Raw genomic sequence first — 26,277 nt, 5'->3', positions numbered from 1 at the left:
TCTTCTCAAAAGAGCATTTTGACTTATACTTTCTAGCTAGAAATATTATATGATTAATTGTTTATAGTATTTCATTGTTCTGTTTTTTTTAATAGATTTGGAACTAGTTTTTCTTCACTTAAGTTTATTTTTTTATTATTCTTATGTCTATTCCATAAAACAAAAATAACTGATGAGAACAAAAATGTTTTCTAATCCAAATTGAAGTTAAATTAAAGATAAGATAAATAGATTTTTTTAAAAAAACTTTGGAAAAAGCTAAGAGGTCAAGAACCTTCGATTAAACACCCCCAGGCAACCCAAAGAGAAAAAGGAAAGAAAACGAAAACAAAAGCCTATCTGTTTCATGGAGTGTATTTTTTCAAAATTCCCCACTTGCATTTGGACTTGATCTCAACCATAAGGTAACATTAATCCGTAAAGAAATGAATCTTTGGTCTAACTCAATTCAAAACTAGTTCATGATGAAAGGATTGCATAAGCCAGAAGATCATCCATCATTTTTAATTTGTACCGTTAAACATAAAATACAAAATAGTAAGCCTGACAAGTTAAAAGGAATGGGAAAAAGAACAATTAAGTTTTATGCACATATGACGCATAATTCACGATTAGCTTGATTTGATTTACGATAACAACTAACTTTTCATAACAAATTTGATAAGATAGTAACAAGATTCTAATATGATATATCCAACTAATTAAATTGCACTGAGAGTATAAACTGAGAGCGCATATAAAAAGCGTGACAACTGCAAAGACGACTAAAAGATGAAAAGCTAAGGATGACAAAAAAGAAACCTTATTTATCCTTAGAGATACAAGCATGCAACTATGCAATAGGGACAAGTGATGAGTTAGTCAAAAAGGAATAAGTTGCAAATATTTTAAGATATATATATCATAACGATAGGTACGTACTTGAGGGTCGATTGTAAACTAATATGTAGAATCTTAAAGTTTTGTGACCTTTATACTTGCTAAGAGTTCCTTACTGGAAAAGTTTTTACAACTATCTGGTATCTGAATCTCACTAACCCAACTAATTCAGATTCGTGGCTCATAAGATCCATTTATAGGAAAATCACTCCTTACCAAGAATTATTTGAAAATTTCTATCATATTTAAAAAGGTAGAATAAGAAGTGAAAAGATCACATTTGAATTTTGATAGTTGGATTGTACTTTTTTGATGCATGGCATAACCGCACACGGCACATCCTTTAAGTCTCTTTGTGATTCCTGCAGCAGCCAGCACACATTACATGTTTATTAGAATAAAATCTTCTGCTTGGGACCTACTCAATTTTTTTAAAGGTTATTGGTATAAGCCAATCTTCATATTTAGTGAGTGCCAATTCAGTAACACGCTAGGAAAAGTAGAGTCTACTAACTAGTCTCCAACATATGCACCAAAAAAAAAAAATGAACTTGATCTCTTCTCATTTATCTATGTTACTGTAGATAAGGGGTCAGCTTTGTCAAATGTGAATTGGGTGGTTCACAAAATTATTCTGCCATGTGCGAATATACATACATAATAATATAGTGGAACTTATCCCATTCTAATATAGATATATGTGTATTGAGTGGGCTAACAATCCTACAATGTCAACGTTGACCATCCGTTTTCAAATCTCCTATACCTTTCGATAAGATTATATTTCTGCTAAAGACAAAAGAGTTAGACCTATCCCATCCCTTTCTTGTTGTGGGAGGGGTAGGGGAACAAATGCCAAAGTTACTCCTAGTTTTAAGAGTCTAAGTAGGGCCTGTATTAACTCCAGAATTATTTTCTTTTGTTGCCGACTTGCAATTAAATCATACATGGATTAAACATTAAAATGACCAACCAAGCCTACATAATAGTGAACAAACTTCTATATTGCTATCCATGAAGTGTGCATCAACACTAAACAAAATGTCAATGTCACTAGAAGACGACAAAAGGATCAAAAGTAAAATTCAATCCCACTGAGAATGTCTATTCCATGAATTTATGGTCACGCACTAACATTTGTGACTTATTAGCCTTGGAAAATTAGTCTGCATTCTTTCCTGATACTATAACCTAATCATGGTAACTAACATAATTTGGTCTAATTGATGGCCTGAATTGCAACTTCCAAACTCCTGACTTAACATGGAAGGAATGAACCTCAAAAGAACACAGCAAATACAGAGGACTCATACAATCACTAATTTGAGATTTGAAAAAGAGTTGATTGATTGAAACATATTTTAGATATGACTTAAGAGGAGAAATACAAGTATAATAATGGTTCTAATTGTGGAATAGAAAACATGCTAAAATAGCCAACTGATGAACAAAACCCTCCACCACCATGAAAATGAAATTCACAATCTTTCATTCGTTTGGCCAGTCAGTGGAGATATAGTCCTATATGCAAACCCAAGCAAAAAATAACGCTCTCTTATCAGACAACCACCCATTCGGCCTCCCCATCTTCTTTCTAATTTCATTCTTTCACCAAGAAACACCAAATGAACACCATGAAAAAAGGAAATGGGAAATCACTGTACTACGGATATTAGATGTGCATGAAAGGAAAGTTAAGTTGGTTTCCGCATATTACGTCCTGCACGAATTACTTCGTCAACAAGTAGCAGCTGAGATGCTATGACAGGGCTGCAAAGGAAAAATAGATTATTGATCAGGTGCAATACAACAGAAACTCACCTTTTGTAGGGTTGGCAAATTTAAATGGGAAAAGGAAAAAGAAAACCAAAAGCAAATAACAACAACTATCAAACTCTCATGCTCACAGAAAGAAGATTTCACAAAGAGTATAGACATTGAAACATGAATCACCACATGCTCATACAGCAGAACATTACAAGTAATAAGAAATCACATACCCAGAATTCACAATCTGACGCTTAACAGCATAATTGTCAAATATCCCCTCCATTTGGGGATCTATAGGTTCACCAGTGTGCTGATTTAGTCCAACAATGTTTCCCTTGTCATGCTCTCCCTGCAAAAGATGAGATGTCAAGATGATAATTGAATTAATTATTGTTGCATTCATGAACCTAGCAAGAGACTAATTCAAATACCGTCAGTGCTATAATCACATCTTGAGTATCAAGGCCAGAGTTCTCAGCAAGTGTTTTTGGTATCACAAGGAGGGCATTAGCAAAAGCTTCCACACCAAGTTGGGCACGCTTAACAGATAATTTGCCATAGGCCAAAGTCAGAAGATATACACAAATTACAAATATACAGCACCTGAACATATCTTGCAGAGGTATTTAGACAGCAATACACTGAGCACATACCCCTTTAACAGTTTTCTTCACTTCATTGATCAGGTATTGTCGAGCTGCAACTTCAAAGGCCCCAGCACCCTTAAAGTGATCACACAAGAATATACCTCAGTAACAGGACATGCATCACTCCATTCTCATGATATGAAGAGAATTCACTACTGGGAGCAAGTGAATGCTCAAACTTCATAATCAAATACAGGCACATGGATGAGAATTCATACACAAAGTAACATCTACTAATCAGAGATAGAGCTCTGATATTAAGTCTGACAATGCCTTCCTTTTCATACTGTTGTAAAAAATAAAAACCCAGGACAACAGGTGACAGTTCCATTTTTTCAAGTAAAGCCTTAGCCAAGATGAAATCAACATCAATACCTAGGGAGCCAGCATGTTTATAAATGTATGCAAAGCATCATAATTCCATGCACATAAATTTTGGTCCAAAGATAGATAGACAGTCAAATACACAAACAAAGAAAAAGTCATCAAGTGAGAGCACTTCTACATGGAAATCACACAAAATTCATTTTCTAGAGTTCCAGGTATCAATGGACTAACATACCAGTATAACTGCTTCATCTTCAATCGTATTTTTGACTGCTCTCAGTCCATCACGAACAGCATCTTTAATTTGTGCTATTGTATGGTCATTTGGCCCTGGATAGAAAACAACAGTGTTTAACAAGACCAATTCCTCATAAAGTGAAATTACATCACCACAGCAAAACAATACCAAAATAAGTCAAAATACCTTTTATAAGAATAGTGCAGGAATGAGGATTTTTGACATTTTCTACAAATGTGTACTTCTCTTCGCCAAGAACATGCTCATACACCAGACCGGCCCAGCCAAGGCACTCAGGAGTAAGGTCATCAACAGAGTTAACTGCGTCACCGCCACATGCCAAAACCAAGCGTTCCATATTTCTTCTTTTCGCTCTTCGAAGAGCAATTATCTAGAACATAAAATGGGAATGATACACCATACATTGGAAGGTGAAAATAAGATTCTTCAAGGTCACCGATCATTCAAATGAAACATTTATGTCACAAAATCTAAACTTTAGCATCTCAAATACTAATATGAATGACAATGCATTAACGTTTATTAAAGATAATAAAAGGAGAATTGCATTAAAAGAAAATAGGGAAAAAATGCTAAACGGGATGCAATTATATTTAGGGCTGTAAACTTGGGACAAAGAAACTAATGAACTTATAAAGGGATGTTCAAAGTTTATAAGCTTTACTTCGAATTTAATGGACTGTTTTCTATGAAATTCGCTATATTTCATAGAGCACCATCTTTTGTAAATATTTTAAATGGTGTTTGCATTTTCTACTGAGAAATTTTCATGATCATTCTCTAGTCGTTGACATTGTAAGTCAAATATAGGAGTATGGTCAGTTTCTCATTGTTACGGGTAGTTTAGAACCATATCAGTCTCACAAGATCATAAAATTATATACTTTTTTGCATTTTATTAAGGTTTGTTATTGTTTTATATAACAAATCAAACATTCAAATAATAGTGTAACTTTAAGACGAAGCTCAAGAAAAGTTACCAAGCCGTTCAGTATTCCATTCTGATATCGAAGAAAAACCGAGATGATTGGGACAGTTTTGAAAAGTTTAAATTTGATTATGCGCACTAGAATAACCAAAAAATTGATAAATGTATAATTATTTAAAAATACCCAACCGAGACATGCCATTGACACCCCTAATTGTATTCAGGCATACAGTAGCCGACATTGGTCTACTTAGGACAAATAAACTTCAGATAAACTGTCAAGTATGAGAATGCAATACCCTAATATTTCTATCGACACCAATCCTTGCATATAAGTGGGATGGCAACGGCATCCACGCATATGTTCACCTGGAACCTTCAGTAAATCCCCATCATAGCTGCTCCCTTTTTAAGTTAGAAATTCAAGATAGGCTAGTATCTTCAATGAATTTTTTTAATGACCAAGAACAATTACCCAGAAGTTCCAACATGGCAACAGAAGGAACCAGTATGTTTCTAGGTAGAGAAAACATGCAAAACCAAGTTGAAGAAGCCACATGCCTTCGACAACTAAATGACTCCGCTTGATAATTTATTAAAAACTGAATAAACAAGAGTGAAGACAACTTACTCCTTCCCGAGCGAGAAGGTCAAGGGATGTTGGATCAATCCCTTTCTGATTGATAACAACAAAGTTATTTTCATTCCCTGAACAAACCTGCATGCAACCAATAAAGGCTGAAATAAATATGTCATTACATTAACACACACATGGCAAATACTCCTAACTAAAGTGCAGACCTTGTTTTTAAGATCAATGATCTTTTGCACTCTCTCATCAACTGAGCGCCTTTCGGCAGCAACCATTGCCTCCCTCTGATCCGCATTCGAGTAGAAAAACCCTGCATTTACTTCACTGAGAAAGAGAAGTGCGTCAACTGTGTGAACTCAATAAGTCCAAGTAATACGTGTAATATGAAGCTGTGATGAACAACAATCACCTCTTCTCATATTCCAATGATACATTACAAGTCATAATGTAACAATTCTCAGCTCGTCTTTTCATGTCTGGATGTCTTGAACCATGGTCGAGCACAAGACCCTCAACCTGAGAGCAGCAAGAAAACATGAGTACTGCAACATGTTGAATCTGTATTCTGTACTCGCAAGTTCAATTTTCAGTTTTCATCATCCAGAACGGATGGTTCCGAGGTTGACGCATCTCTAAAGGAACGTGTCCTAGGTTGGGCTTTAATAGGCTGACCAATTGGAACAACACCAATTTGATTTTTTTCCAACTTCCCTCATAGCTTGATTGTTTCTCTGTTATTTTCCTTCCATTTCCCTTTATTTTTGTGTTGCAGATATTCTAGAATTAAAGATAATTGTTTCAAGCATTCAAAATTAATTTAAACAAAAGGTTAGTAAGCAAAGAACGAATTGAACTTTGTATCTTTTGGCTTTTCATGAATCATCAAAATCCCCAATATTTTTGTCTTTTGAAATTTGAACATGAACACCAGTTAACTTTCTCAAAAAAAATTTGAACATGAATGACGTGTGCAGTTATGGGCATGATAGAGCTGTAGTAGCTCCACCAAACAGGCAGGATTTGTTTTGAGAAAGGAAAGAAATATCCATGGTCATCTAGACAAGTTTTCTTGAAGTTAGAGAAATGGAGGAAGGTGAAGGAAACAATATAGAATATATTGCAAGAGAATAATGAAAAAATATTCATGAACCAATTACAACCTTTATTTTGTTTCCTGCAACTGCATCCTACATAGATAAACTAAGAGACATATCATGCAGCAACAACCAACGAGGACAAGTACATCTACATAGAGACAATTCGGGGGATGAATGCCTTATATATGTGCCATACACATGCATATAGCAGTTCTTCCACCAATGTTTACCCATATGCTAAAGAGTTTTCATGACCCACAATCACCGAATATTGTTATAATATTCACTGTTAGACTTTTAGCAAGGCATCTTTCACTTTCCAGACGATCCTCAAAAATGAAGGGAGAATTTATTTAGCACCCTTACCTTTTACTTTTAGTATATCCAGTGAATAATCATAATGTCCTAAGCATATTAAATCTAAAGGAATCAATATTTAATTCAAAAGTTTCCTGTAAGCAGTACATGTAATTATTTAGAAATTTGAAAGATAAAATCCAGCCCACTTTCATCATAAAATTTTAAGTTAGTTTATGAGAAATTGGAAGCAGTTCATCTTTGCTATTTTACAATCTAACTTGAAATGTATAACTTGCTCAATCCTAGGAGTTGAAGACGAATCAAAATCTGATATCTGCTATAATACTTAGTTATGCTATCAATACTTGACAATGTTGTCAATTATGGGAATTCATATTATCATATGGTGCATTCTGCTCATAACAAGAACAATAAACAGAGAAGAAGTTTAACAAACAGTAGACAAGAATTATGAAACGTGTTGCACGTAGAGTTGGCATTTCAGTTGGAATTTATCATTATAGGTATAACGATGACAATTAAACATGTGTTCAGATTATGGGTCAAAGTGTCAAATGATATTCCTGGTTGACAGGCAAAAATTCTGAGAAAATGAGAGGAAAGGATCAAAGCAGCTACTGGATGACGTATCAATGTTCAATTACACGGAGAAAGAAAATTTACAGTGTAGGCATTTCTTGAAGTTACATGCCTACTCAAGAAAATCATACGATTTAAATTCATTTATTATCATTTTTTCAGTATCATACTCTTTAATCTAATGTCAAACAATGTAACACATGAATCACTCTGTGGAAATGGCAACAAACATTCAGAAGTTATAACTTATAAGTAGTATTTTACATACCAAACGAGTGTCAACATCAAACTTATGGCGCATGTGCATTATTTCAACCATGAAAAGATCAATAGCTTCTTCGGGCTTGCGGATGCAGAGCACCTGTCACACAAGTTGCAGGAATTCTAAGGAATTCTAATAAATCATCAGGAGATGGGAGAAAACCCCCGGAAGAATATAACAACAAAAGAACGCTAACTTCATAAAGATGGAGAGACAGATAACAAGTAATGCCAGTGTACCACAAATCAGTAAACAAAAGCAAATTCACAAACATGCTGTCTATTCCCGTTGTTCTGTTCTTTTTTTTTTTACAACAAACTGGTCTAGATAGAGTAATAAGAGCAAACTCCCTCTGTCAGAACAAAAATTCACTTTCTAAAATGATATTATCAGTATCACTTGATACTTCCCTTCAAGAACATGTCCAAATGGAACAAACCAGGATAAATAAGGACCAAATAGTCTAAAATATAAATCTTTAAATGCCTAGAAGCAAGGAGTAGCACTCACAGCATTCGCAACAATGTCTGTCAGTTGATCAGCCAGCGATTCATACAACTGCGCGAGACAATAAATTGGTAAGCTCTAACAATACAGAAAGGCCATTTAAGCAGAAGGATTATAATATGCATCACATTCAAAGTGCAGAAGAAACCTTTGTTCTCAATGTTGTTCTTGCTACCATCTTCAATATCTCTTTATCTGGCTCATCACCCATCACTACAGGAGTCTTAAATTTTTCAAGAAATTGTAGTGTTGCTCTTTTTGCAATTTCAAAACCATCAACTAACACACGAGGATGCATCCCTGCAAAAAAGTTCCAAGCACTCACAACATAAATTAACTAAAGGATACATTTGAGGAGGAGGCTGCAACAGTCATCTTTGGTAGGGGCAGGTGTCAAATGGGTGGGTTGGGCTAGATTCCGGCAGGTCAAAATGACCTGAGTTAATAAATGGACGATTTATTGACCTGTCCAAAAGATACTTGGGCTGAAATGGGCTAAAAACAGGTCAGCACCCAACTCGACCAAATTCGGGCAGGTCAAAATGAACTATGTTAAAAAATGGACATTTATTGACCTATCCAAAAGCTACTTGGGCTTAAATGAAATGGGCTAAAAAACGGGTCAAAACCCAACTCGACCAATTTTTATTAAGTTCTAATAACTTCGTGTTTCTTTAATAATTTTTAGCACCTAATAAAGTTATTATTTTCCTTTTTATTATGGTTATATATAACATATCAAAGAAAAAAAATGTCTTTAAGAAAATATTTGACATGATTTCTCAAGATCAATTTGGACTAGATATCAACCCAAATAGGCCGAGCTAATAAATGGGCAGGTCTGACCAAACTTGGGGGGTGGGAGGATTATGATTTCATGGGCTAATTTTGTCACATCTAGGCGCAACCAATAAATGAACTCAATATGATAACTTTATAGATCAACCAAATATCAACATTTCCCAGAACATGAGTATGAACAGACAAGCAAAATGTAATCATGAAACAGTTAGCTGCAACACGAACTTTTCACTACACATCTAAACAATTAATTTTCTGAATCTTTCTGGATTTTCCATTTAGGATAGGATTTCATATTACACCAGGTAGTTCAACTGACATTTTATAATCGGATGAATGCTCAGCTTTTCGTAATAATATCTCTTTTATATCACCAATGCCAAAAGAAAATGCAACAAGTTACTGGGAAAGAAAATATATGGCAAACCTTCATCGATGCAACGCTCAGATTGTTTCATGAGCTCCCCAATGAAAAGCACTGTAGATGTTGTTCCATCACCACTTGTATCATCTTGAGCAACAGCAGTCCTAGCAATCATTACTGCAGTTGGGTTTTGTATTTGCTGCAATTTTTTACGCAGAACATTACCAATACATAGTGCTAATCGTTTTAGTAGTTTACAATTAACATCATCAAATTAATATTCTTCATTAAGCTACATAAAATGAACAGCAAAGGAAGATTTTCCACATAATCAAGACCAGCTTCCATACTAAAAAGCTGTAACGTAATACATGGCCCAGTTTCAACTTCCATTAGAGCTTTAACAGATGAACCACAAAGAAAGATGTACTATGCAAACGGGACAATCTTAAAAATGTGCTACCATCAAATGAAAAGATGATATGCATTAGCATTTCTGATCTTCAGTGTGAACAGCTAGTCCCCGAAAATGCCCAGTACTTTTGCATTGTGGACAAGTAAGATTATTATCTGGTTTATCCTCCATCGTTACCACAAACTGAATATCTTACTAATGTGCCAGTCCTAACCCACCTTGCTCTTCCAATCCCATTTTGAGAGTCGTCGTAGCTCTTTTGGACTTTTTTTTGTAACAGGTAATGTTAGCTCTTGTGGACTTATATATGCAGCACAAATTCACACATCAATTTCTTAATTTTTTCTAGATTAATTTAACATATATATAGAGTATTTCACAAAGAACTATCAATCACAATCTTTATAGTTGTATACAACATTGACTGCAAATGTGTAACAGCAAAATATCTAAAAACAAATACTCCACCAATATAGCCGAAAAAAGATGAGAGTATAACAAGGAGAACTCACCATCTCTTTCAGCAATGTATTTCCATCCTTAGTAAGTTTAATGTCACCGGCACCACCAACAAGCCTAGCAATTACAAGTATACAAATCTCCATAAAATGACCTAGAAAAACATAGATGAAAAACCTCAAGAAAAAAAAAGGTGCAACTCACATTTTAATGGTGCCCTTAGGACCGAGATTGGTCTTGAGAACATCCTGCAAACCCTTGGCGGCATTAATGTTCATGTGAAGCGCCGCCGATTTGTTGAGTACCTCGGCATTTGGATTCAAAATCTTAACAGACATCTTCACTTACTGCAATGGAGTTTCGGAGGCTAAGCAGATCGTAGTAAGAATGAGAGAGAAGAGTACTGAGGGCTGGGTTTTGAGGCCTTTCTGGAAGGGTTTTGTTTTGTTCTTTCAAACTGAACCGGTCCGGTTTAAACCGCCCCAGTCCGGTTTACACATACAAAATCCACGTTAAAGTCTTTTTTTTTGTTAACAATAATTCTTTTAAATACTTTGAATTTCAAGTATACTTTTTTTAAAATACAAAAGTTTTTATGAAAATATATTTTTAAATAAAAAGAAACAAATCTTTATTTAACCTTATTCCACGATCCTAACCCTTAACCCTAAACTCAAACCTCAAAATTAAATCCTAAACTCTTAACCCTTAACTAGGGATGGCAATGGGGTGAAGCGGATGAGAGGTGGGGCGGATTTAAGGCTATGCGGGACGGGCGGGTTTAATGTCGTGCGGAGGGGTGGAATGCAGGACGGGTTGAAGTGGTTTTTTTAAAACTAATGTGGGGCGGGTTGCAGGTATATGTGGGTTTAAAGTAAATTTTAATTTTTTACCTGTTATAAGAGTGATAGAATATTATTCATTAAGATAATTTCTTTAAAGCTACTAAAATATTCAAGATAGTAAATGAAAATGGAATAAAAAATAATTCAATTTCTTACATGTTTCCCAATTGACCTCTAAAAAATAAATTTTGAAGTCACTATCCTATTAAATTGATACAACTTAATGAAAAAGTGAATTTATTTTTATAAATTTTATTTTTAGTAATATCAAACTTAACTAGAAAAATAAAATATTAAAAAAATTATGTGGGAGGGGTTGAAAATGAAAAAATAATGTTATGCATGACGGGACGGATTAAGAATTTTGTGGGTTAAGCTCAACCCGCCCTGCACCGCCCCATTGTCATCCCTACCCTTGACTCTGTTCTACAAACCCTAACTCTTAACCTCAAAACTTAACCGTAAACTTTATTTCACAAGAGTCTCCCTTATTTACATTTTTTCTATATATCTTGTAAACGAGATGAATCATCTCTTCCCAGATGTATAGTATATTTAGGTTTCTCGTTTCAGCATTGGAGATGAGTTGGTCGTTCTTGGTAGGATAGCCAATTTATGAACCACCGTGGGATCGAAGGTAAGGTTTATCTCCCCTCCTTGTATTTTGCTTATTTTATTTATAATATGATACGAGAGTGTTGCTCAACCCCTAACCCCCTCAATGATCGTTAAATTTTTTTAAAAAAACTTATCCCTAAACTCAAACCTCAAACACCGAACACTAAACTTCAAACGCTAAAATCTTAACCCTTGATCCCATTCCACAAATTCCTAACCATTAACTCTAAATTCAAAACCTCAAAACTCAACCTTAAACCTTATTCTACTACCCTAATCTTTAATCCTAAACTCTAATCTCAAACACTAAAACCCAAATTCTTAACCATTAAACTTTAACCCTAAATCTTAAACTTCAAAACTCAATTCTAAATCTATTACATAACCCTAAACTCAAACTTCACCCCAAATTTCAAACCCTAAACTTCGAACTCTTATCAATCCTTAACCTTATTTCATGAACTCTAACCCTTAATCTGAAATCTCAAAACTCAACTCTAAACCTCATTCCACAACCCTAGCCCTTTTTAAATTCCAAACCTTAAAACTCAACTCCAAATCCTATTCTACAAACCCTAAACTCAAACCTCAAATCCTAATTAACTCCTAAATTTCGAACCCTAAACTCTTAACATTATTCCATGAATTCTAACAGCTAACCCTAAATCCCAAACTTCAAAACTCCACCCTAAATTCTATTCCACAATCCTATCCTTTAACCACATACTCAAGTTTATAATTCTGAATTCTAAATTTTGAATTAATTTAAACCCTAATCCTTAACTCGTAATCTCAGACCTCAAAACTCAACCCTAAACTTGTTGTATAACTATAGTACTAGATAGTGTACTTTTGTTCCTTTTTTTATTATATAGAATTGGATCTTATTTTACGTCTTTAATTTTCAGTTATCTATTTGTCCTTCTTTTAGATATTGAACATTCTATTGACTTATAATAAAACTAGTCTTATCTCACTTTTTTATTTTAATTCCATGTTCAATAATATGGACATTCAAAAGATGAACTTCTAAGTTCAATTTTTTTTCTCTCTATAATTATTGCCTCAATTGATGCATATAATTTTCTCTACACCCTCATTTATATAATTATACTAAGTATGTTATTATTGTATTCATTTTATTAAAGCAATTAAAATCATGTGCAGTATTCGACAATAAATATATTAATTAGGTGATATTTAATTAATATATTTCTGTATTTACATTATCTTCATATTTCACTTATTTGAACACAAATCTATATATTAAATATAAGAATGAAACAATGAATGCTACGATTTAAATGGATAAGATCAAAATGACTGAATAAATAAAATGAGTCAATTTTATTTAAAATTTATTTGGGTTGGAATATATCAAATCAAAATGGATGAAATAATAAATCATAATCCAACTCACCTATAGAGGAGTTGATGTTATCTTTTTGATGATGTTGAATAACTGGTGATGAAGCATTCTCTTTTTTGATTTGAAGATGCCAAGACAGTCTATAGGATTGTTAATTATTTAATTATTTTGATATATTCTATTTTTTTTTAGAAAAAGGGAAACGATTTAATTCAAAAAAATTTAAAAATTAATTGAGGATATCTATCCGTACCAAATAAACATCCCTCCAACCATACACTCTATTTTACTCTCCAAATATAAAGTTCTCTATTTTTTCAGACAACCAACTCCAATCCAATTCTCTATTTTACTCTCTAAAAAAGAATATTTTTTTCTCCCCTCAATATTATATTATTATTTTTATTTCATTCTTATTTTCTTATTTCATAATATAAATAATTTATTTATTTTTTCCAATAATTACTTTATATAATTCTCATGTGATACAAATTTTTATTTTTTCAATTTTTTTATTTAATATAAAAAAAAATATTCTAAATTTTTAAATACCATAAATTGCAAGAAAATATTATATAATATATAAATTAATGGACAAATTCAAATAAAAGTGAAATACAATTACATAAACACTCAATTTTCAAAATTATTACGTTACTTCCATAAATGCTCTATTAATGCATTACGGAGTTCAAAATGAGCATTTTTGTCCTTAATTTTTTATGTCTAGCTAANTACAATTACATAAACACTCATTTTTCAAATTATTACGTTACTTCCATAAATGCTCTATTAATGCATTACGGAGTTCAAAATGAGCATTTTTGTCCTTAATTTTTTATGTCTAGCTAAAAATTGTTCAAACCGAAGATTTCCATCTACCACCATTTCTGTCGTTGGAGTTGGAACCTCTATGACATCTTGAATTGGTGCATTAAGATCACATTCATCCTCAATTATCACGTTGTGCAGTATATTACATGTAGTCATTATATCATGTAGCACTTCCTTTCTCCAAAAATGTGCCGGTCCTCCAATAATTGCAAAACTCTGAATGCACGTTCGACATCTTTTCGACATGATTCTTGTTTCATTGCGAATTAATTATTATGTTATGTATTATATTTTATCTTATATTTAAATTATTATGTTATGTATTGTATTGTTATCTTGTATTTAAATTAAATTTTTCATGTTACCATTTTAGTTTTGTGTATTCTAAATAAAATTTTATTATTGATGAAAATTATGAAAATTTAAAAAATACTATTAATTTGAAGTTAGAGTAGTATGTATTAAATAATATATTTTTAAAAATATTATATTACATTTAAAAAGAATTTTGAATATTAGATATTTAATTAATGAAACTATATGTAAAATAATATGTTAATTAGAAAGTAATGGAAATAATAATAAAATATTGAAAAAGTGAAATAGAGAGTGTGAATAGTAGTTCTCCAAATTTGGAGAACTACTATTCAACTCTCTAAAAATGAAGAATAGAGTCTAAAATAAAGAGGGGTTGGAGTTCTCATTCTCTATTTTACTCTCCAAATATAGAGAATGGAGAGTAAAATAGAGGTGGGTCGGAGATGGTATGTAGAATCTTTATTGATGACCTTTATTATTATATATACATATAAGTTAGACATAAAATTATCATTTTTAATGAACTAGACAATTAGTCAAATTACCATTAGTTATAAAGATCCGTCTATATATAAAAAAAGATACTTAAAATAGGTTAACAATTATATGTGGAGCAATCTTATACCACATACCGCGAATCAGGGATCGGAAAAAGTTCAAAGGCAAGACTGTACATGCAAAGGAGGCAGTAACACAGATTAGAAAAGAGATCACAGAGAGGTTACAATTACTTAGTAGTTCAAAGAAAACATAGAATTGTAGGAATTTTGTTCAGCATTTACTTTGTAATTAGTTTCATGCTTTGTAGGAGGCCTAATTTGTGTTACCAGATATAAGTAAAACCAATTGTATATAGAATAGAATCTCTCAAAATATAAATAAATTCTATGACCAAATATATATTTAAAATTCAAGTCCCTATTTGGTTTTCATCTTTGCAAAACCTCTTCGATGCAATTTGTTTCACTACAATATTTCTTAAAAAATATTCACTAGTGCTTTTTGATTAAAGAAAATGAGAAGGATAGCGGAGCAATGTATATAGGTCACTCAATTAGTATATAATTAAAATAAAATGTTCTTTAAATTAAACTATAGTAATAAATACAATATCTACTAGAATAAATAAAAATATAAAAATAAAATAAAATATAAAGTTCATTCCCTCAAGCAGCAATAATTAGAGAATGCATCATAATATATATATTAGGGGCGCCTCCACTGTCCACTCCACTCAACCAGTCCACAATATACAGATTACAGAAGAAGCCACCATTTTTACCGATTCTTGAAAATCAGACTGAAAACTCTAAAGTATTCAGACTTAGCTCTGCAAGAAACAGAAAACTGAAAGCAGCCAGCCACAAGTATATATGACTTCCAGAAGCGCCGTCATCGCTTGGTACAACTGCTGAAACTTTTCTCATTCCATTACAATTCATAAAAGTAATCACTCTGTTTAATTTATTGTATATATGTATTTGATCTTCAGGGGCTCTGGAGAAGATGGTCAATTGGGTATTGGAAACAATGAAGAGAAAGAGTGGGCTTGTTCAATTAAAGCTCTAAAATCTGAAAAAGTTTCTTCTGTTGTTGCCGGAAGTAGAAATTCTCTTGCCATTTGTGAAGATGGCAAAGTAAGCTTTCTTTCAATTTTTTCTCTTTACGGATTAAATTGTTTTTTTTTAATGTGTGATTTTGGTTTCTGGGTGTGTTGAATAAGCAGTTATTTACGTGGGGTTGGAATCAAAGAGGAACCTTGGGACACCCACCTGAGACAAAAACAGAGAACATTCCTAGTCAGGTTAAAGCTCTTGCCAATGTGAAAATTGTTCAGGTATGGCAGCTTTAAGTTTTATTTGTGCCAAAAAATTGCTGGAGTTTATTGGTGTAGGTTTTATTGGATTTCTCTGATTGCAGGCGGCAATTGGTGGCTGGCATTGTTTGGCTGTAGATGATCAAGGCAAGGCTTATGCTTGGGGTATGCCTTTGCTTTATTTCATCTTTATCCTTATTAGTACCATTTTATCTCTAGAACAAGAAGGGTTACAAAAGTATTATTGTATTCCAAATTTATCAGTTTGCATGACTTTTTTTTTTTTTCAATAAAGAATACAAAAAAGAAAGGATAAGTTTCATTTTTTTTAAGCTTTGGTAGATTATATTCACAAAGTTAACATCTTTGAACTTTGTGGTAATCTGCTTTAGTAGGTTAAGACAACAAGGGCTCACCATCAAGCTATCCTCCATACACATTTTGCCTCTAGTTTAGCAGTCTGCTTTAATAGTTTAGTGTTCAAAATACTGGATTCTGGTGGTTTGGAGCAGTTATTTATTTTTTCAAGTTCATGATCCTTGCAGGTGGTAATGAGTACGGACAATGTGGGGAAGAACCAGAAAGGAAAGATGACACTGGAAGGCCCGTAAAGAGAGATATTGTGATCCCTAAGCGTTGTGCCTCTAAGCTTTCTGTTCGTCAGGTGACATTCTCGTACTGTTGATGTATTTCATTTGAGGAGCTGGACGCGTGGAGTTCCTTTCTTTGTTTTGTTGGTTGATGATTCTGCAAAGACTTTTCCTTGTTGCTTTTGGTTCTGTATCCTGATAAATGCTCACTGAATAATGGAGATACAGGCCTATTAACTGCTTTTTCCCTCCTGATATTTATATTATATGCAGCAATGTTCAATGTGTTGCCTTCTTTGCCAATTAACTCCTAATTTCTTTACATAACAGGTAGCTGCTGGTGGTACACACTCTGTTGTTCTTACAAGGGAAGGACAAGTATGGACATGGGGTCAACCATGGCCTCCTGGTGACATGTATGCTCTATTCTAATCATTGGTCTCTAGTAACCATGATATGTATAATAAGTTATTTTCTTGTTTAAGAATTTCATCAGTGCTGCACTAAACCTTGCAGAAAGCAAATTTCTACTCCTGTCCGTGTACAAGGTCTTGCAAGTGTGAGGTTGATTGCAGTAGGGGCCTTTCATAACTTGGCTCTTCTTGATGATGGAGTTCTAATGGCATGGGGTAATAATGAGTATGGGCAACTTGGAACTGGGGATACCCAGCCAAGATCACAACCCATTGCCATTCAAGGGCTATCTGGTCTCACTTTGGTTTGTATCAATCTGTTCTTCTTGTCATTTTGATTATGATTTTGTTTGTAAGATGATTTGTTCTTGATCATTTTGGTCCAACTTCTTCTTCTCCTTATATTTCTCTTCATTTTCTCAAGAAGTATTTATGTGTGTTGAACATTAGATTGTTCATCATGTTAAGGGACCAGTTGTTCAGTCCAGTTTCTTTGGATATATTACCTTACCAACAAACTTACTGCCTGAAAAATACAAGCCCCTACCAATTCTATTGATTTTAGAACAGAAATGGGCCAAAGAGTTATAATGAGTATATAAGATGTATTAATAAAAGAAGTATGCTAGATATTTCTATTTTCATGTCCAGGTTGATATCGCTGCTGGAGGATGGCATTCTGCAGCTTTGACAAATGAGGGAGAGGTATATCTTGTGTTTTAATGTTTTATGTTAGTTCTGCATAATATTTTTTGCTTTGTGTCTCATGTACCTTTTTAACAGCAATCAGTAAATATGTTCCTTCAAGATAAAATACACCTCCTCTGAACGTTTTGCATCTGACTCATTGTTTTGGTATCTGATCAAAAGATCTCCTGATCCCTTTTTTTCTGGTTTGCGTCAAACCAAAGTGAAAATACTTTGATGATGGTGCTTTTCTCCCCCCTTTATAAATCTTTTTACATACTAATAATATAGTTCTATGAAGTTGCATATAGTAGGCAATATGCTTTGTTGAGTAGAATACATCAGCTTTTTCTCTCATGCTCACAAGTGATACTTTCTTGGATTGCAAAGGAGGTTGTCAGTATTCTAACAAATAACAATCTCCTCCACAATACATGACACTCTTTTTGCACTTGAAAATTTGATATTGAGCATTGGGTTGTATGGCGGGTTCCGATGTGAAAGGCTGGCTTCACTCCAAAGCTCTTGAGATGTGAAATATTAAAGCATGCTTTCTTTAAAATTGTTCTGTTTTGTTATTTATTATCTGCCAAATGATGGAATATATAATAATAGTGCTTGGTTAGCAAGAAGGTCCAATATGAGGTCTATTTGGCAGATAAGTTGTCAAACTTTAGTTCTGTACTTTTGCTTTGTACTTTCTCATGGCCATCATGTCGGAAAGATTGCTTATGGGAGGAGTTCACCTAGATCACTGTGCAGACCTGGCTACACATTCTCCCAGTTTGCTATCTTGTGCCTTGGAAGAACCTCAATACAAAATCATATTCTCATGATCCTCTATAGTCAACCTCTGTCAACTGTGTGTTAACTCTGCTTACTGCAGGTTTATGGCTGGGGAAGAGGGGAACATGGTAGACTTGGATTTGGGGATGACAAGAGTAGTAAAATGGTGCCGCAAAAGGTTCAACTTTTAGCTGGGGAGAACATTGTTCAGGTGAGTTGTTTGTATCCTTCATTATCAGTGGGTCTGTTTTCTCCTCATCACTATGGAAGTCACGGTCCTGTGCTTCGTCCACACTCTTTGCATATCTGATGGAAGTGCAAAGCCATGGAATATAACTTGTATGTCCAGGAAAAATGAGAACTACACTTGTGTCCATTATTTTTGGACTGAATTGTTTTTTCTTTCTTTTCATATTAACTTTATTTTAGACTGAATAAGAGGGCTGCCTTTGCCAGAATCTTATTTGAGACTGAAATATTACTCATCATCTAAGTGGCACAAATATGGCAGGAAGTCTCAGAAGTTTCTGAATTAAAACGAAGCTAGTTTATACAGAATTACGTGTAGTTTAAACTACTATGAAAATATTGCAAGGAGTATTAATAACTGTCGAAGAAATGCAAATGAGAAACACGGCCAAACTTTAAAGGATGAAATAAAGGAAAGACTTTTTTAGCTAACTGTCTCGTCAATTTTTGGGCATACTTAGTATTCTATAATAGGACACTTGTGACCAAACCGATGGGCACGGCCAACTGACCAAAGAAATGTGCGCCTTAAAAATAAAAAACTGCAGGAGTTCTAAAAGTTGGCTGCTTGTGGGAGCAATTGGTGTCTGATTCCGAGATGCAACATTTCATTTTGTATCTGTGCTTGTTGGTTCATAATAGAGAGTGGAACTAGAGTAATCTGATTGTGAATGCTCATGCTCAAGCTTGTGATAAGAATTTTGTTTTAATATATATGATCTTATCCACCCTTCTCTCTATAGTTTCTGGAGGTGAGTTCTCTTTCTAATGATGCAGGTTTCATGTGGGGGAACACACTCTGTTGCATTAACGCATGATGGTCGAATGTTTTCTGTGAGTACCAGACACTGTTTTCCTTCTAATCCTTCAAGTTTGCATAAGTTAGCCTCATGTTAAAGCCCATTTTTACTTGTTTATAATCTTCAACAAAAACATGTAATTGTCTTGTCCGAAACTCTCTAAGCCTATTTGTTATAGCAAGAATAACATTCTAGTGGGCAATCCGTGATCCCTTTTTAAGCTTTTGGATAAAATTGAAATGTTAGTGTGTTGAACCACGGTTAAACATTTGTAGACAACACCTCATATTTCAATTTTGAAACATCCATGATCCATCTCCAAGGGAGAAGTATATTAGAAAATTATTACAGTGACGTTTTAAACGTTAGATAAACTGATTGGATATACAGGCGTTTGGTGTAATGGTAGACTAACTACGATCATTGATAATTATTCTGTATTACTGTACTTGGAGATAAAAATAACAGCTGATTGGCTATTTGTAATGTGGCAGTTTGGGAGGGGAGACCATGGACGACTAGGATATGGTAGAAAGTCGACAACTGGTCATCCATCGGAAGTTCCAATAAATATTCCGCCTCCAAGTGATGTCAACAGCACAGAAGGAGAGCGTTGGTGCGCTAAACTTGTCGCTTGTGGTGGCCGCCATACTTTGGCGAGTGTAGAGTGGCAGACATTTGAGTCTGAGTAGTCACTTTAAAAGTGTCATTTTTAAGTCTGAAAAATTAAGGTAGGTATCTGATTCAGCGTTGTCACTGTTGTATGAGGTGGTTGTACTTTTGTATTATTATTGAGGTGGAAAATCCAGAATTTTCTTTTTCTGGTTGGGTTGGCGATTACTGGTACCCTTCTGGGAACTTAGTTAGTACTATCTGCTTCTGTTTATCTATCTACTGGTACCATATTGTGAATAGCCTAATTCTGCCTTCTTCATTGTTGCTTATATTGGAATTCCAGTGTCAGTAGCACCCGTTCTCCCGCACACAACACACTGGTTTATGAACTCTAGTAAACCTAACATTTAATTATAACCCTTTCACCAAATGTTCCGAATTCCCCATGAACCCAGATTTCATGTACATCTATTTCTTACTGTGACAGTCGATGAAAATTAGAGTGAGATGTAGGTCTTTTAAACCACTACATTGAAGCAAAAACACTTGAGATGCTAAAGTATCTTTACTGTACAAGATTGAGTTTAATCTGCATAACAGTAACATTCTAAGCAATCCACAACGGTGCTGGATGTATTGAACTGGTGTAAACAATTTTGGCATTTTAATCATGGAGGAGAGCTGGACCAAGGGAGACTGAGTTGAGCGAGCTAGTGCTGAGGTCCATAGGAACCATAAACAGGGCCATACCTGCTGCGAAAAATCCCAGTGTGCAACAGTAGTATATAGAGTAATTGACTCACCATAGCTATGGTGATCAACGCTTCCAAAGTTTGCTGTCCATTTTACAAACGTAGTAGGAAATGAAGTCGAATATAATTTTTGTAGCTAAATATGAAATGGTAGAAGTAGAAATCAATGAAGGTTAACAGAGACGATTACCAGGCGTTTTCCTCGGTGACCTCCCATTATTATCTGCTTGCAAACAAGACTGCATCATCAGTTGATCAAACACATTAATCAGCGTAATTATGGTCATATAATCTGTTTGCTCTTTTTTTTAAAAAAAAAATAAAAAATCTCCCAATCCTCAACAAAAACATTTATTAGGAAGATTATTTATCTAAATAAACTACTCCTCACTCCATTTTAATTTGTTTGTTTGATTTTAACTTAAATACGGATTGGACGTAGTAAGAGGAGTACCCAAAAGCAAGAGCAGTAATGGTCCAAGAGATTATAGCTGAAGAAGCAGCACTAGCCAAACTGTGACTAGTCCATTTTCGGAGATGAAAAAACCCAGCTAGCATAGAGGAAGCACCCATTACTCCCCCAATCAATGCAAAAATCAACATAAAACTTGTTGATGGATTCCCACCTAAATCTGTTTAACACATTTCACAAACACCAGCAATACAATTAAACACATTCTTATTTTATGAAGAAATAAATTTAAAGAGATGAGGTGACATACGAGGATGATTCTGTTCGCCATCAATGTATTTGTCAAGTGACCAGCCAGCAAGTCCTAGTACTATTAAATAAACTACTAAGTTTATGACCAACAATGGTCCCATAAAGGTTCTGCCACCTCTTCCCACCGCCATTAATTGATTTAACTTAACTTCTGCTGCTCAGAATCACAGTTCCACCAATTTTATTTGCAGTATTAGATGTCTTTTTCCGTTGAGTATACGTGGTTGCTTCACGAGGACTCCATTGTCACCCTTTACAGGTGTCACAAAAATTTGATAACAATAACGCTGGTGGGCTTGCATTTTATGAATTAAGCCCATTTTACTGTCGTCCGGAAATATCCATAGCAAACGAAATTATAACGGAGCGTAATTAGGTAAATTGTACTTATTAAGTTTAATCTTTTTGCTATTTATGAAATTTCCTTTTATTTCCTCGACTTTAATTTTTGTATTTTAAAAATAAACGATTTATGTTTAGTGGAGTAGTCCTCTAGAAACTGAAATTATATTTAAGCATAACTTGCTCTGTCCCTAATTACTTATTCACTTTTGAATTGACACATCTATTAAAAAAACAATGATTGACAAAGCGAGTTTTTTGTTTTATTCCATAATAATTATGAAGTGGATGAATTAAAAACTTAAGATTTTAAAGAAGTTTTACCTTTTTCAAAGTAATTAATTGAGAATATAATAAGTAAAAAAAAATTATCCTTCCTTGATTTGTCAAAATGAACAAGTAATTAGGAACAAAAAACAAAGACTAAACAAGTAATTAGGGACAGACGGGGAGTATTAAGCTATGTTAACTATACTTATGTCCCTAAAAAAATTATTTGTTTCCACGGAAATAAATTAAAGAATAACACAAAATAGGTGAAAAAATGCAAATGACCCTTTTCTTCCTCTCTGACTAATTAACTTTTATAAAAGACGTAAAACATAATATGTGTTTGATCGCTCACTCTTTAACATAGGGGCTCGGATTCGAACCTTCTTGATAGAAAGGGTTTTAGTGTGAATCCAAATTAGTCGGGCAAATATATAGAAATTTGCAGAGATCAACAGTAGTTTTTTTTTTTTTTTTGATGCAAGGCTTATTTATTCAAAATCTGTATATAACACGCCTATATATGTATAAAGGTATAGGGTTTTAAGCACCCTGTTTCAGCTTATATAGAACTTGTCTCCAACTCCAGCTATTGAGTTGAGAGGAGGTTCTATTACCAAAAGCAAAGAAGCAAACAGCAGAATAAAGACTGCGAAGTAAATAAGGGATTTACAAGGATCTGAATATTGTTTAACAAGTGTGATTCCTTCTTTTTGACCATTTTCTGAAGATGCAATATTTTCCACTTGAGGACATGGACATATAAGATAACCATATGCTATTCCCATCAATGTTGCTCCAAAATGTGCCCTGCATACATCACAAACATTGTCAATTTCTTGGTTAAGTTATTATGGAAAAAATTTTCTTCTCCCTTTAATTATAATAAGTACTAACCAGTCATCTATAGGCCCAAAGTTGCTTAGAACAAAGCTGATAGCAGTTGTTATTATGGCCTTTTCGATCATGCTTTTAGAAGCTTCTTTTCCTAGCATGTCTTTGTTCTGGACTTGATAAATGAGCCAAGCTCCTATTAGAGCAAAAGCAGGTCCCTAAGAATGTGACAGAGCTCTATGTTACATGCTTCAACTCCAAATTTCTGAACATGACAAGATTATTTAACTTACAGTTCCTCCAACAGTTGGCTCCGCGGTGTGAAGAAAACTGATGAGGTTACCAGAAATTCCGCCAAGAACATATATCAGGAAAAATGGAAATGAACCATATGCTTTACATACTTGAGGCCCAAAACTTAGAAGCATCCAACAACCAAGGGCTATGTGAAGGACTCCTGAGTGCTGCAACATAGCAGATCAACAATCAAATTAATTGAATTTGCTTATATCCGCTTACATTTACATTAATTTAACAAGCTATCGAGTATTACTTGTAGTTATCTGTAATTATCTTTTAAATGACCTGATATTATAAAAAACATTTATATTGTCAGTATATAAACTTAAAACTCTTACTAACTAATCTATCTGTTCTGTTCTCAACAATAACCATATATACCATGCTACAATAATCTTATTGTATTTCCATACAATTAATCATGTAAGGACGAACCAATTTTCAATCTTGTACCAGAAACATCGGTGTTAGAAGCCTCCACCATTCACCAAGTAGGATCAAATGATTTATCTTCGCGCCATATACCATTGGTAGTGACAACATCCCTACTTCCGAGTTCCTGACTGGACTAGCTGTCTCGAACAGGAATACTGCAATGTTAATAGAAGCCAGTATTCCTCTGCATCAACATAGGCAAAAGGCATAAGAAATGGTACAAGGTACTGAAGAAGCAGTTGCAAAATTTTAATGTCTTACATCATGTAAAAACTAGATGATTCTTCGTTTGAACTCTCAATAGCTTTAGCTTTTAACTTCATGTACTGTTCTAGTTTCTTAGCCCTGCCACCTCTGTTGATCATTTTCATGGAAAAATATGATGCTTCTTCAATTGTATTCTCGTCAGAAGCTGAAAATGTATGGAATTTTGGCTCTGCACCAGAATTAAGCTTAAAAAACTATATATCACCTTGAAGGTCACAACAAATAAACTGATATAAAGTTAGTCCATCAACTAGCAGTTCTTACCACGAAAGTAATCCAAAGATCGCAGTGCCTTCTCTGCTTTAGGTCCATAATTTTTGCCTGTTAGTTTTTCTATCTCAATCGAAGAAGAAGCTCCCGAGCTATCATGAAGCTTTTGGAAGTAAGAATCTAAGGCTCTCAGTTGCTTCTCCTTATTACTCAATGAAGATTTCACTGTCCAAAACATTCTTCTCTGAGAACTACGCGAAAGCTGGGATACACGAGGAAACATTCTGTTATCCTCCTCCTTATATACATGGCTTAATTTAGGCACAACCTTTTGTGGAATGCACCCCATGCTATGAACTTTTCCTAATGATACTGTAGTACAGACCATTATGCTTTATTAAGCACTATACTGAGTACTCCTTTACATACTTCATCGTCATTCCTGCTAGTGAACTTGGATATATATATATCTTTGTTAATTGAGGAAACGTCACCTCTCTTGCATTGTACAACTTAACACATTTTAGACAAGCTGATATATTTCTGCAAAAAGAATAACAGTTCTGTCAGGATCAAATGCACTTTTGTTTTATATATATATGGTTTGTTCTCACATAGTAATTTATCCTTTCATAGCTTATGAAAATATCAATTTATGTTGTTTGGACTTTGGAAACATAGACAACAACATTTGGGAATTCACCAGCCGTTTAATTTAGCGCAATAAACTATTGTTCTCTTCCAGATATCACTGAACTAAATCTCTTGCACAGGATATATATATTTGAAGCACTTGAAAAGGCTAGTGGAAACATTCTATAATCATCGGCATGCAAGTTACTATATATTAATGTAACTGAGTTTATTGCATACATATTCTCCAATTATATACTGACAATTTAAATAATTTTTACACTATCAGTGTATTAGAGCAGGGTAAGCACCTTATTTTGACCTGTTGATACAACTTACATAACTATATATTGCAACGAAACATGGATAATATAGAACAACAAAAATAGATCATTAAACCCAACAAAGCCACACCGCATACAACAACATATACAATATAGTCCCATACGTGGTCTGTCCTTAGCCGTACCTTTGTAAGTTAAAAAGACTGTTTTCAGTAGAGACGTTAGTTTACTATAAACAAAAAAAAAGGATCATGAATGTTTTTGTTGGGGTGTATATATAATTAATAATACAAGACAGTTATATAACGTATATGACCTTAATAGAAGAACTGGAAGAGCTAAATACGTACCAGCGGTCTCAGTTCCATTTAATGCTGGGATTATTTAGAAGATAAAATTGGCTCTAAATTAAAGATAAGAAGTACTTACAAATTAAAGACTTAGAAAGAACCAAATGAAATTGTACCTTATCTCAATTGTCCCACTAAAACTTTGCCAAGTGTAGTTAAAAACTCCCATATCCACTAATTGGATCTTGGGTGGGTCCCACTAAATCTAGTAAAGAAATTTTTAAAGGGCCACAAAATCAAGTATCTTGAAAAAAAAAAGTTTCTTAGGTGCATATATAACATTTTCTTGTTCAGCAAAAAAAAAAAAACATTTTCTTCACCTTTTCTTTTCGTGGTTCTGAATTTCGGATATGAAAATTTTAAATTGTTTTTGAATAAAATTTATAGATTTGTAAATTAGGTTAGAAGTTAATTTTTTTTAAAACAAATTAAAAAGTTTTTTTATGGACTTTCGAAATCCAACAAATATCACATAGACCTGAATATATGTTTCCATCAATTTGCATTATATAAGAGTGGGATATAAAATCATATTTGCTATAGACTCTCGGCGAAAACAAAAAGCCTTTTCAACATAAACATTCTAAAATCAAGGCTTTTTTTCTCTTTCAAAATATAGGACGGTTGGAAGCAATAATACTTATCAAGTTTCACAATATTACTGAGGAAGCTTACAATTTTGGACATGCATGGTAAAGTTTTCAACAGTATATATGTTTGAATAGATTC

General features: G+C 33.8%; 3 protein-coding genes across 3 annotated transcripts; 1 reads left to right on the top strand and 2 right to left on the bottom strand.

Moving 5' to 3' along the window:
- Window positions 1-2,201: 2,201 nt before the first annotated feature.
- Window positions 2,202-10,669, bottom strand: LOC125848184 (T-complex protein 1 subunit zeta 1). Its single transcript, XM_049528006.1, has 15 exons — window positions 10,412-10,669; window positions 10,261-10,324; window positions 9,397-9,532; window positions 8,317-8,468; window positions 8,172-8,219; window positions 7,668-7,760; window positions 5,812-5,918; window positions 5,612-5,726; window positions 5,442-5,528; window positions 4,048-4,252; window positions 3,859-3,953; window positions 3,303-3,371; window positions 3,081-3,188; window positions 2,880-2,998; window positions 2,202-2,649 (listed from the first exon to the last, which is right to left on the bottom strand). The coding sequence occupies exons 1-15, from the start codon at window positions 10,543-10,545 to the stop codon at window positions 2,574-2,576; spliced, it is 1,608 nt and encodes a 535-aa protein (XP_049383963.1). The 5' UTR covers window positions 10,546-10,669; the 3' UTR covers window positions 2,202-2,573.
- A 4,721-nt stretch (window positions 10,670-15,390) lies between these two features.
- Window positions 15,391-20,476, top strand: LOC125847187 (ultraviolet-B receptor UVR8-like). The gene is made up of 11 exons (XM_049526863.1): window positions 15,391-15,593; window positions 15,684-15,828; window positions 15,918-16,028; window positions 16,112-16,172; window positions 16,553-16,671; window positions 16,928-17,013; window positions 17,114-17,315; window positions 17,662-17,715; window positions 18,584-18,694; window positions 19,510-19,566; window positions 20,027-20,476. The coding sequence occupies exons 1-11, from the start codon at window positions 15,565-15,567 to the stop codon at window positions 20,222-20,224; spliced, it is 1,173 nt and encodes a 390-aa protein (XP_049382820.1). The 5' UTR covers window positions 15,391-15,564; the 3' UTR covers window positions 20,225-20,476.
- A 365-nt stretch (window positions 20,477-20,841) lies between these two features.
- On the bottom strand, window positions 20,842-24,274 carry LOC125847188 (RHOMBOID-like protein 9, chloroplastic). Its single transcript, XM_049526864.1, has 8 exons — window positions 24,066-24,274; window positions 23,823-23,988; window positions 23,363-23,533; window positions 23,133-23,287; window positions 22,909-23,045; window positions 21,354-21,531; window positions 21,090-21,138; window positions 20,842-20,983 (listed from the first exon to the last, which is right to left on the bottom strand). The coding sequence occupies exons 1-8, from the start codon at window positions 24,173-24,175 to the stop codon at window positions 20,858-20,860; spliced, it is 1,092 nt and encodes a 363-aa protein (XP_049382821.1). The 5' UTR covers window positions 24,176-24,274; the 3' UTR covers window positions 20,842-20,857.
- Between the last annotated feature and the right edge of the window lie 2,003 nt (window positions 24,275-26,277).

This window comes from Solanum stenotomum, chromosome 12 (genome assembly GCF_019186545.1).
Source record: "Solanum stenotomum isolate F172 chromosome 12, ASM1918654v1, whole genome shotgun sequence".
In the NCBI taxonomy this organism is placed as follows: domain Eukaryota; kingdom Viridiplantae; phylum Streptophyta; class Magnoliopsida; order Solanales; family Solanaceae; genus Solanum; species Solanum stenotomum.
This window is presented reverse-complemented; position numbering and strand designations above follow the sequence as displayed.

What these genes read in the sequence shown, in the direction of transcription:
- LOC125848184 (XM_049528006.1), bottom strand. Translation starts at nt 10,545, where the DNA reads ATGTCTGTTAAGATTTTGAATCCAAATGCCGAGGTACTCAACAAATCG. An exon ending in CCTAAGGGCACCATTAAAAT is followed by an intron (nt 10,325 to 10,411) that starts GTGAGTTGCACC and finishes TGTAATTGCTAG; the next exon opens with GCTTGTTGGTGGTGCCGGTG. An exon ending in ATGTGATTATAGCACTGACG is followed by an intron (nt 2,999 to 3,080) that starts GTATTTGAATTA and finishes CATCTTTTGCAG; the next exon opens with GGAGAGCATGACAAGGGAAA.
- LOC125847187 (XM_049526863.1), top strand. Translation starts at nt 15,565, where the DNA reads ATGACTTCCAGAAGCGCCGTCATCGCTTG. An exon ending in CTGGGGAGAACATTGTTCAG is followed by an intron (nt 18,695 to 19,509) that starts GTGAGTTGTTTG and finishes CTAATGATGCAG; the next exon opens with GTTTCATGTGGGGGAACACA. An exon ending in ATGATGGTCGAATGTTTTCT is followed by an intron (nt 19,567 to 20,026) that starts GTGAGTACCAGA and finishes GTAATGTGGCAG; the next exon opens with TTTGGGAGGGGAGACCATGG.
- LOC125847188 (XM_049526864.1), bottom strand. Translation starts at nt 24,175, where the DNA reads ATGAAAATGATCAACAGAGGTGGCAGGGCTAAGAAACTAGAACAGTAC. An exon ending in AGCCAACTGTTGGAGGAACT is followed by an intron (nt 23,288 to 23,362) that starts GTAAGTTAAATA and finishes TCACATTCTTAG; the next exon opens with GGACCTGCTTTTGCTCTAAT. An exon ending in TTTGGGCCTATAGATGACTG is followed by an intron (nt 23,046 to 23,132) that starts GTTAGTACTTAT and finishes TGATGTATGCAG; the next exon opens with GGCACATTTTGGAGCAACAT.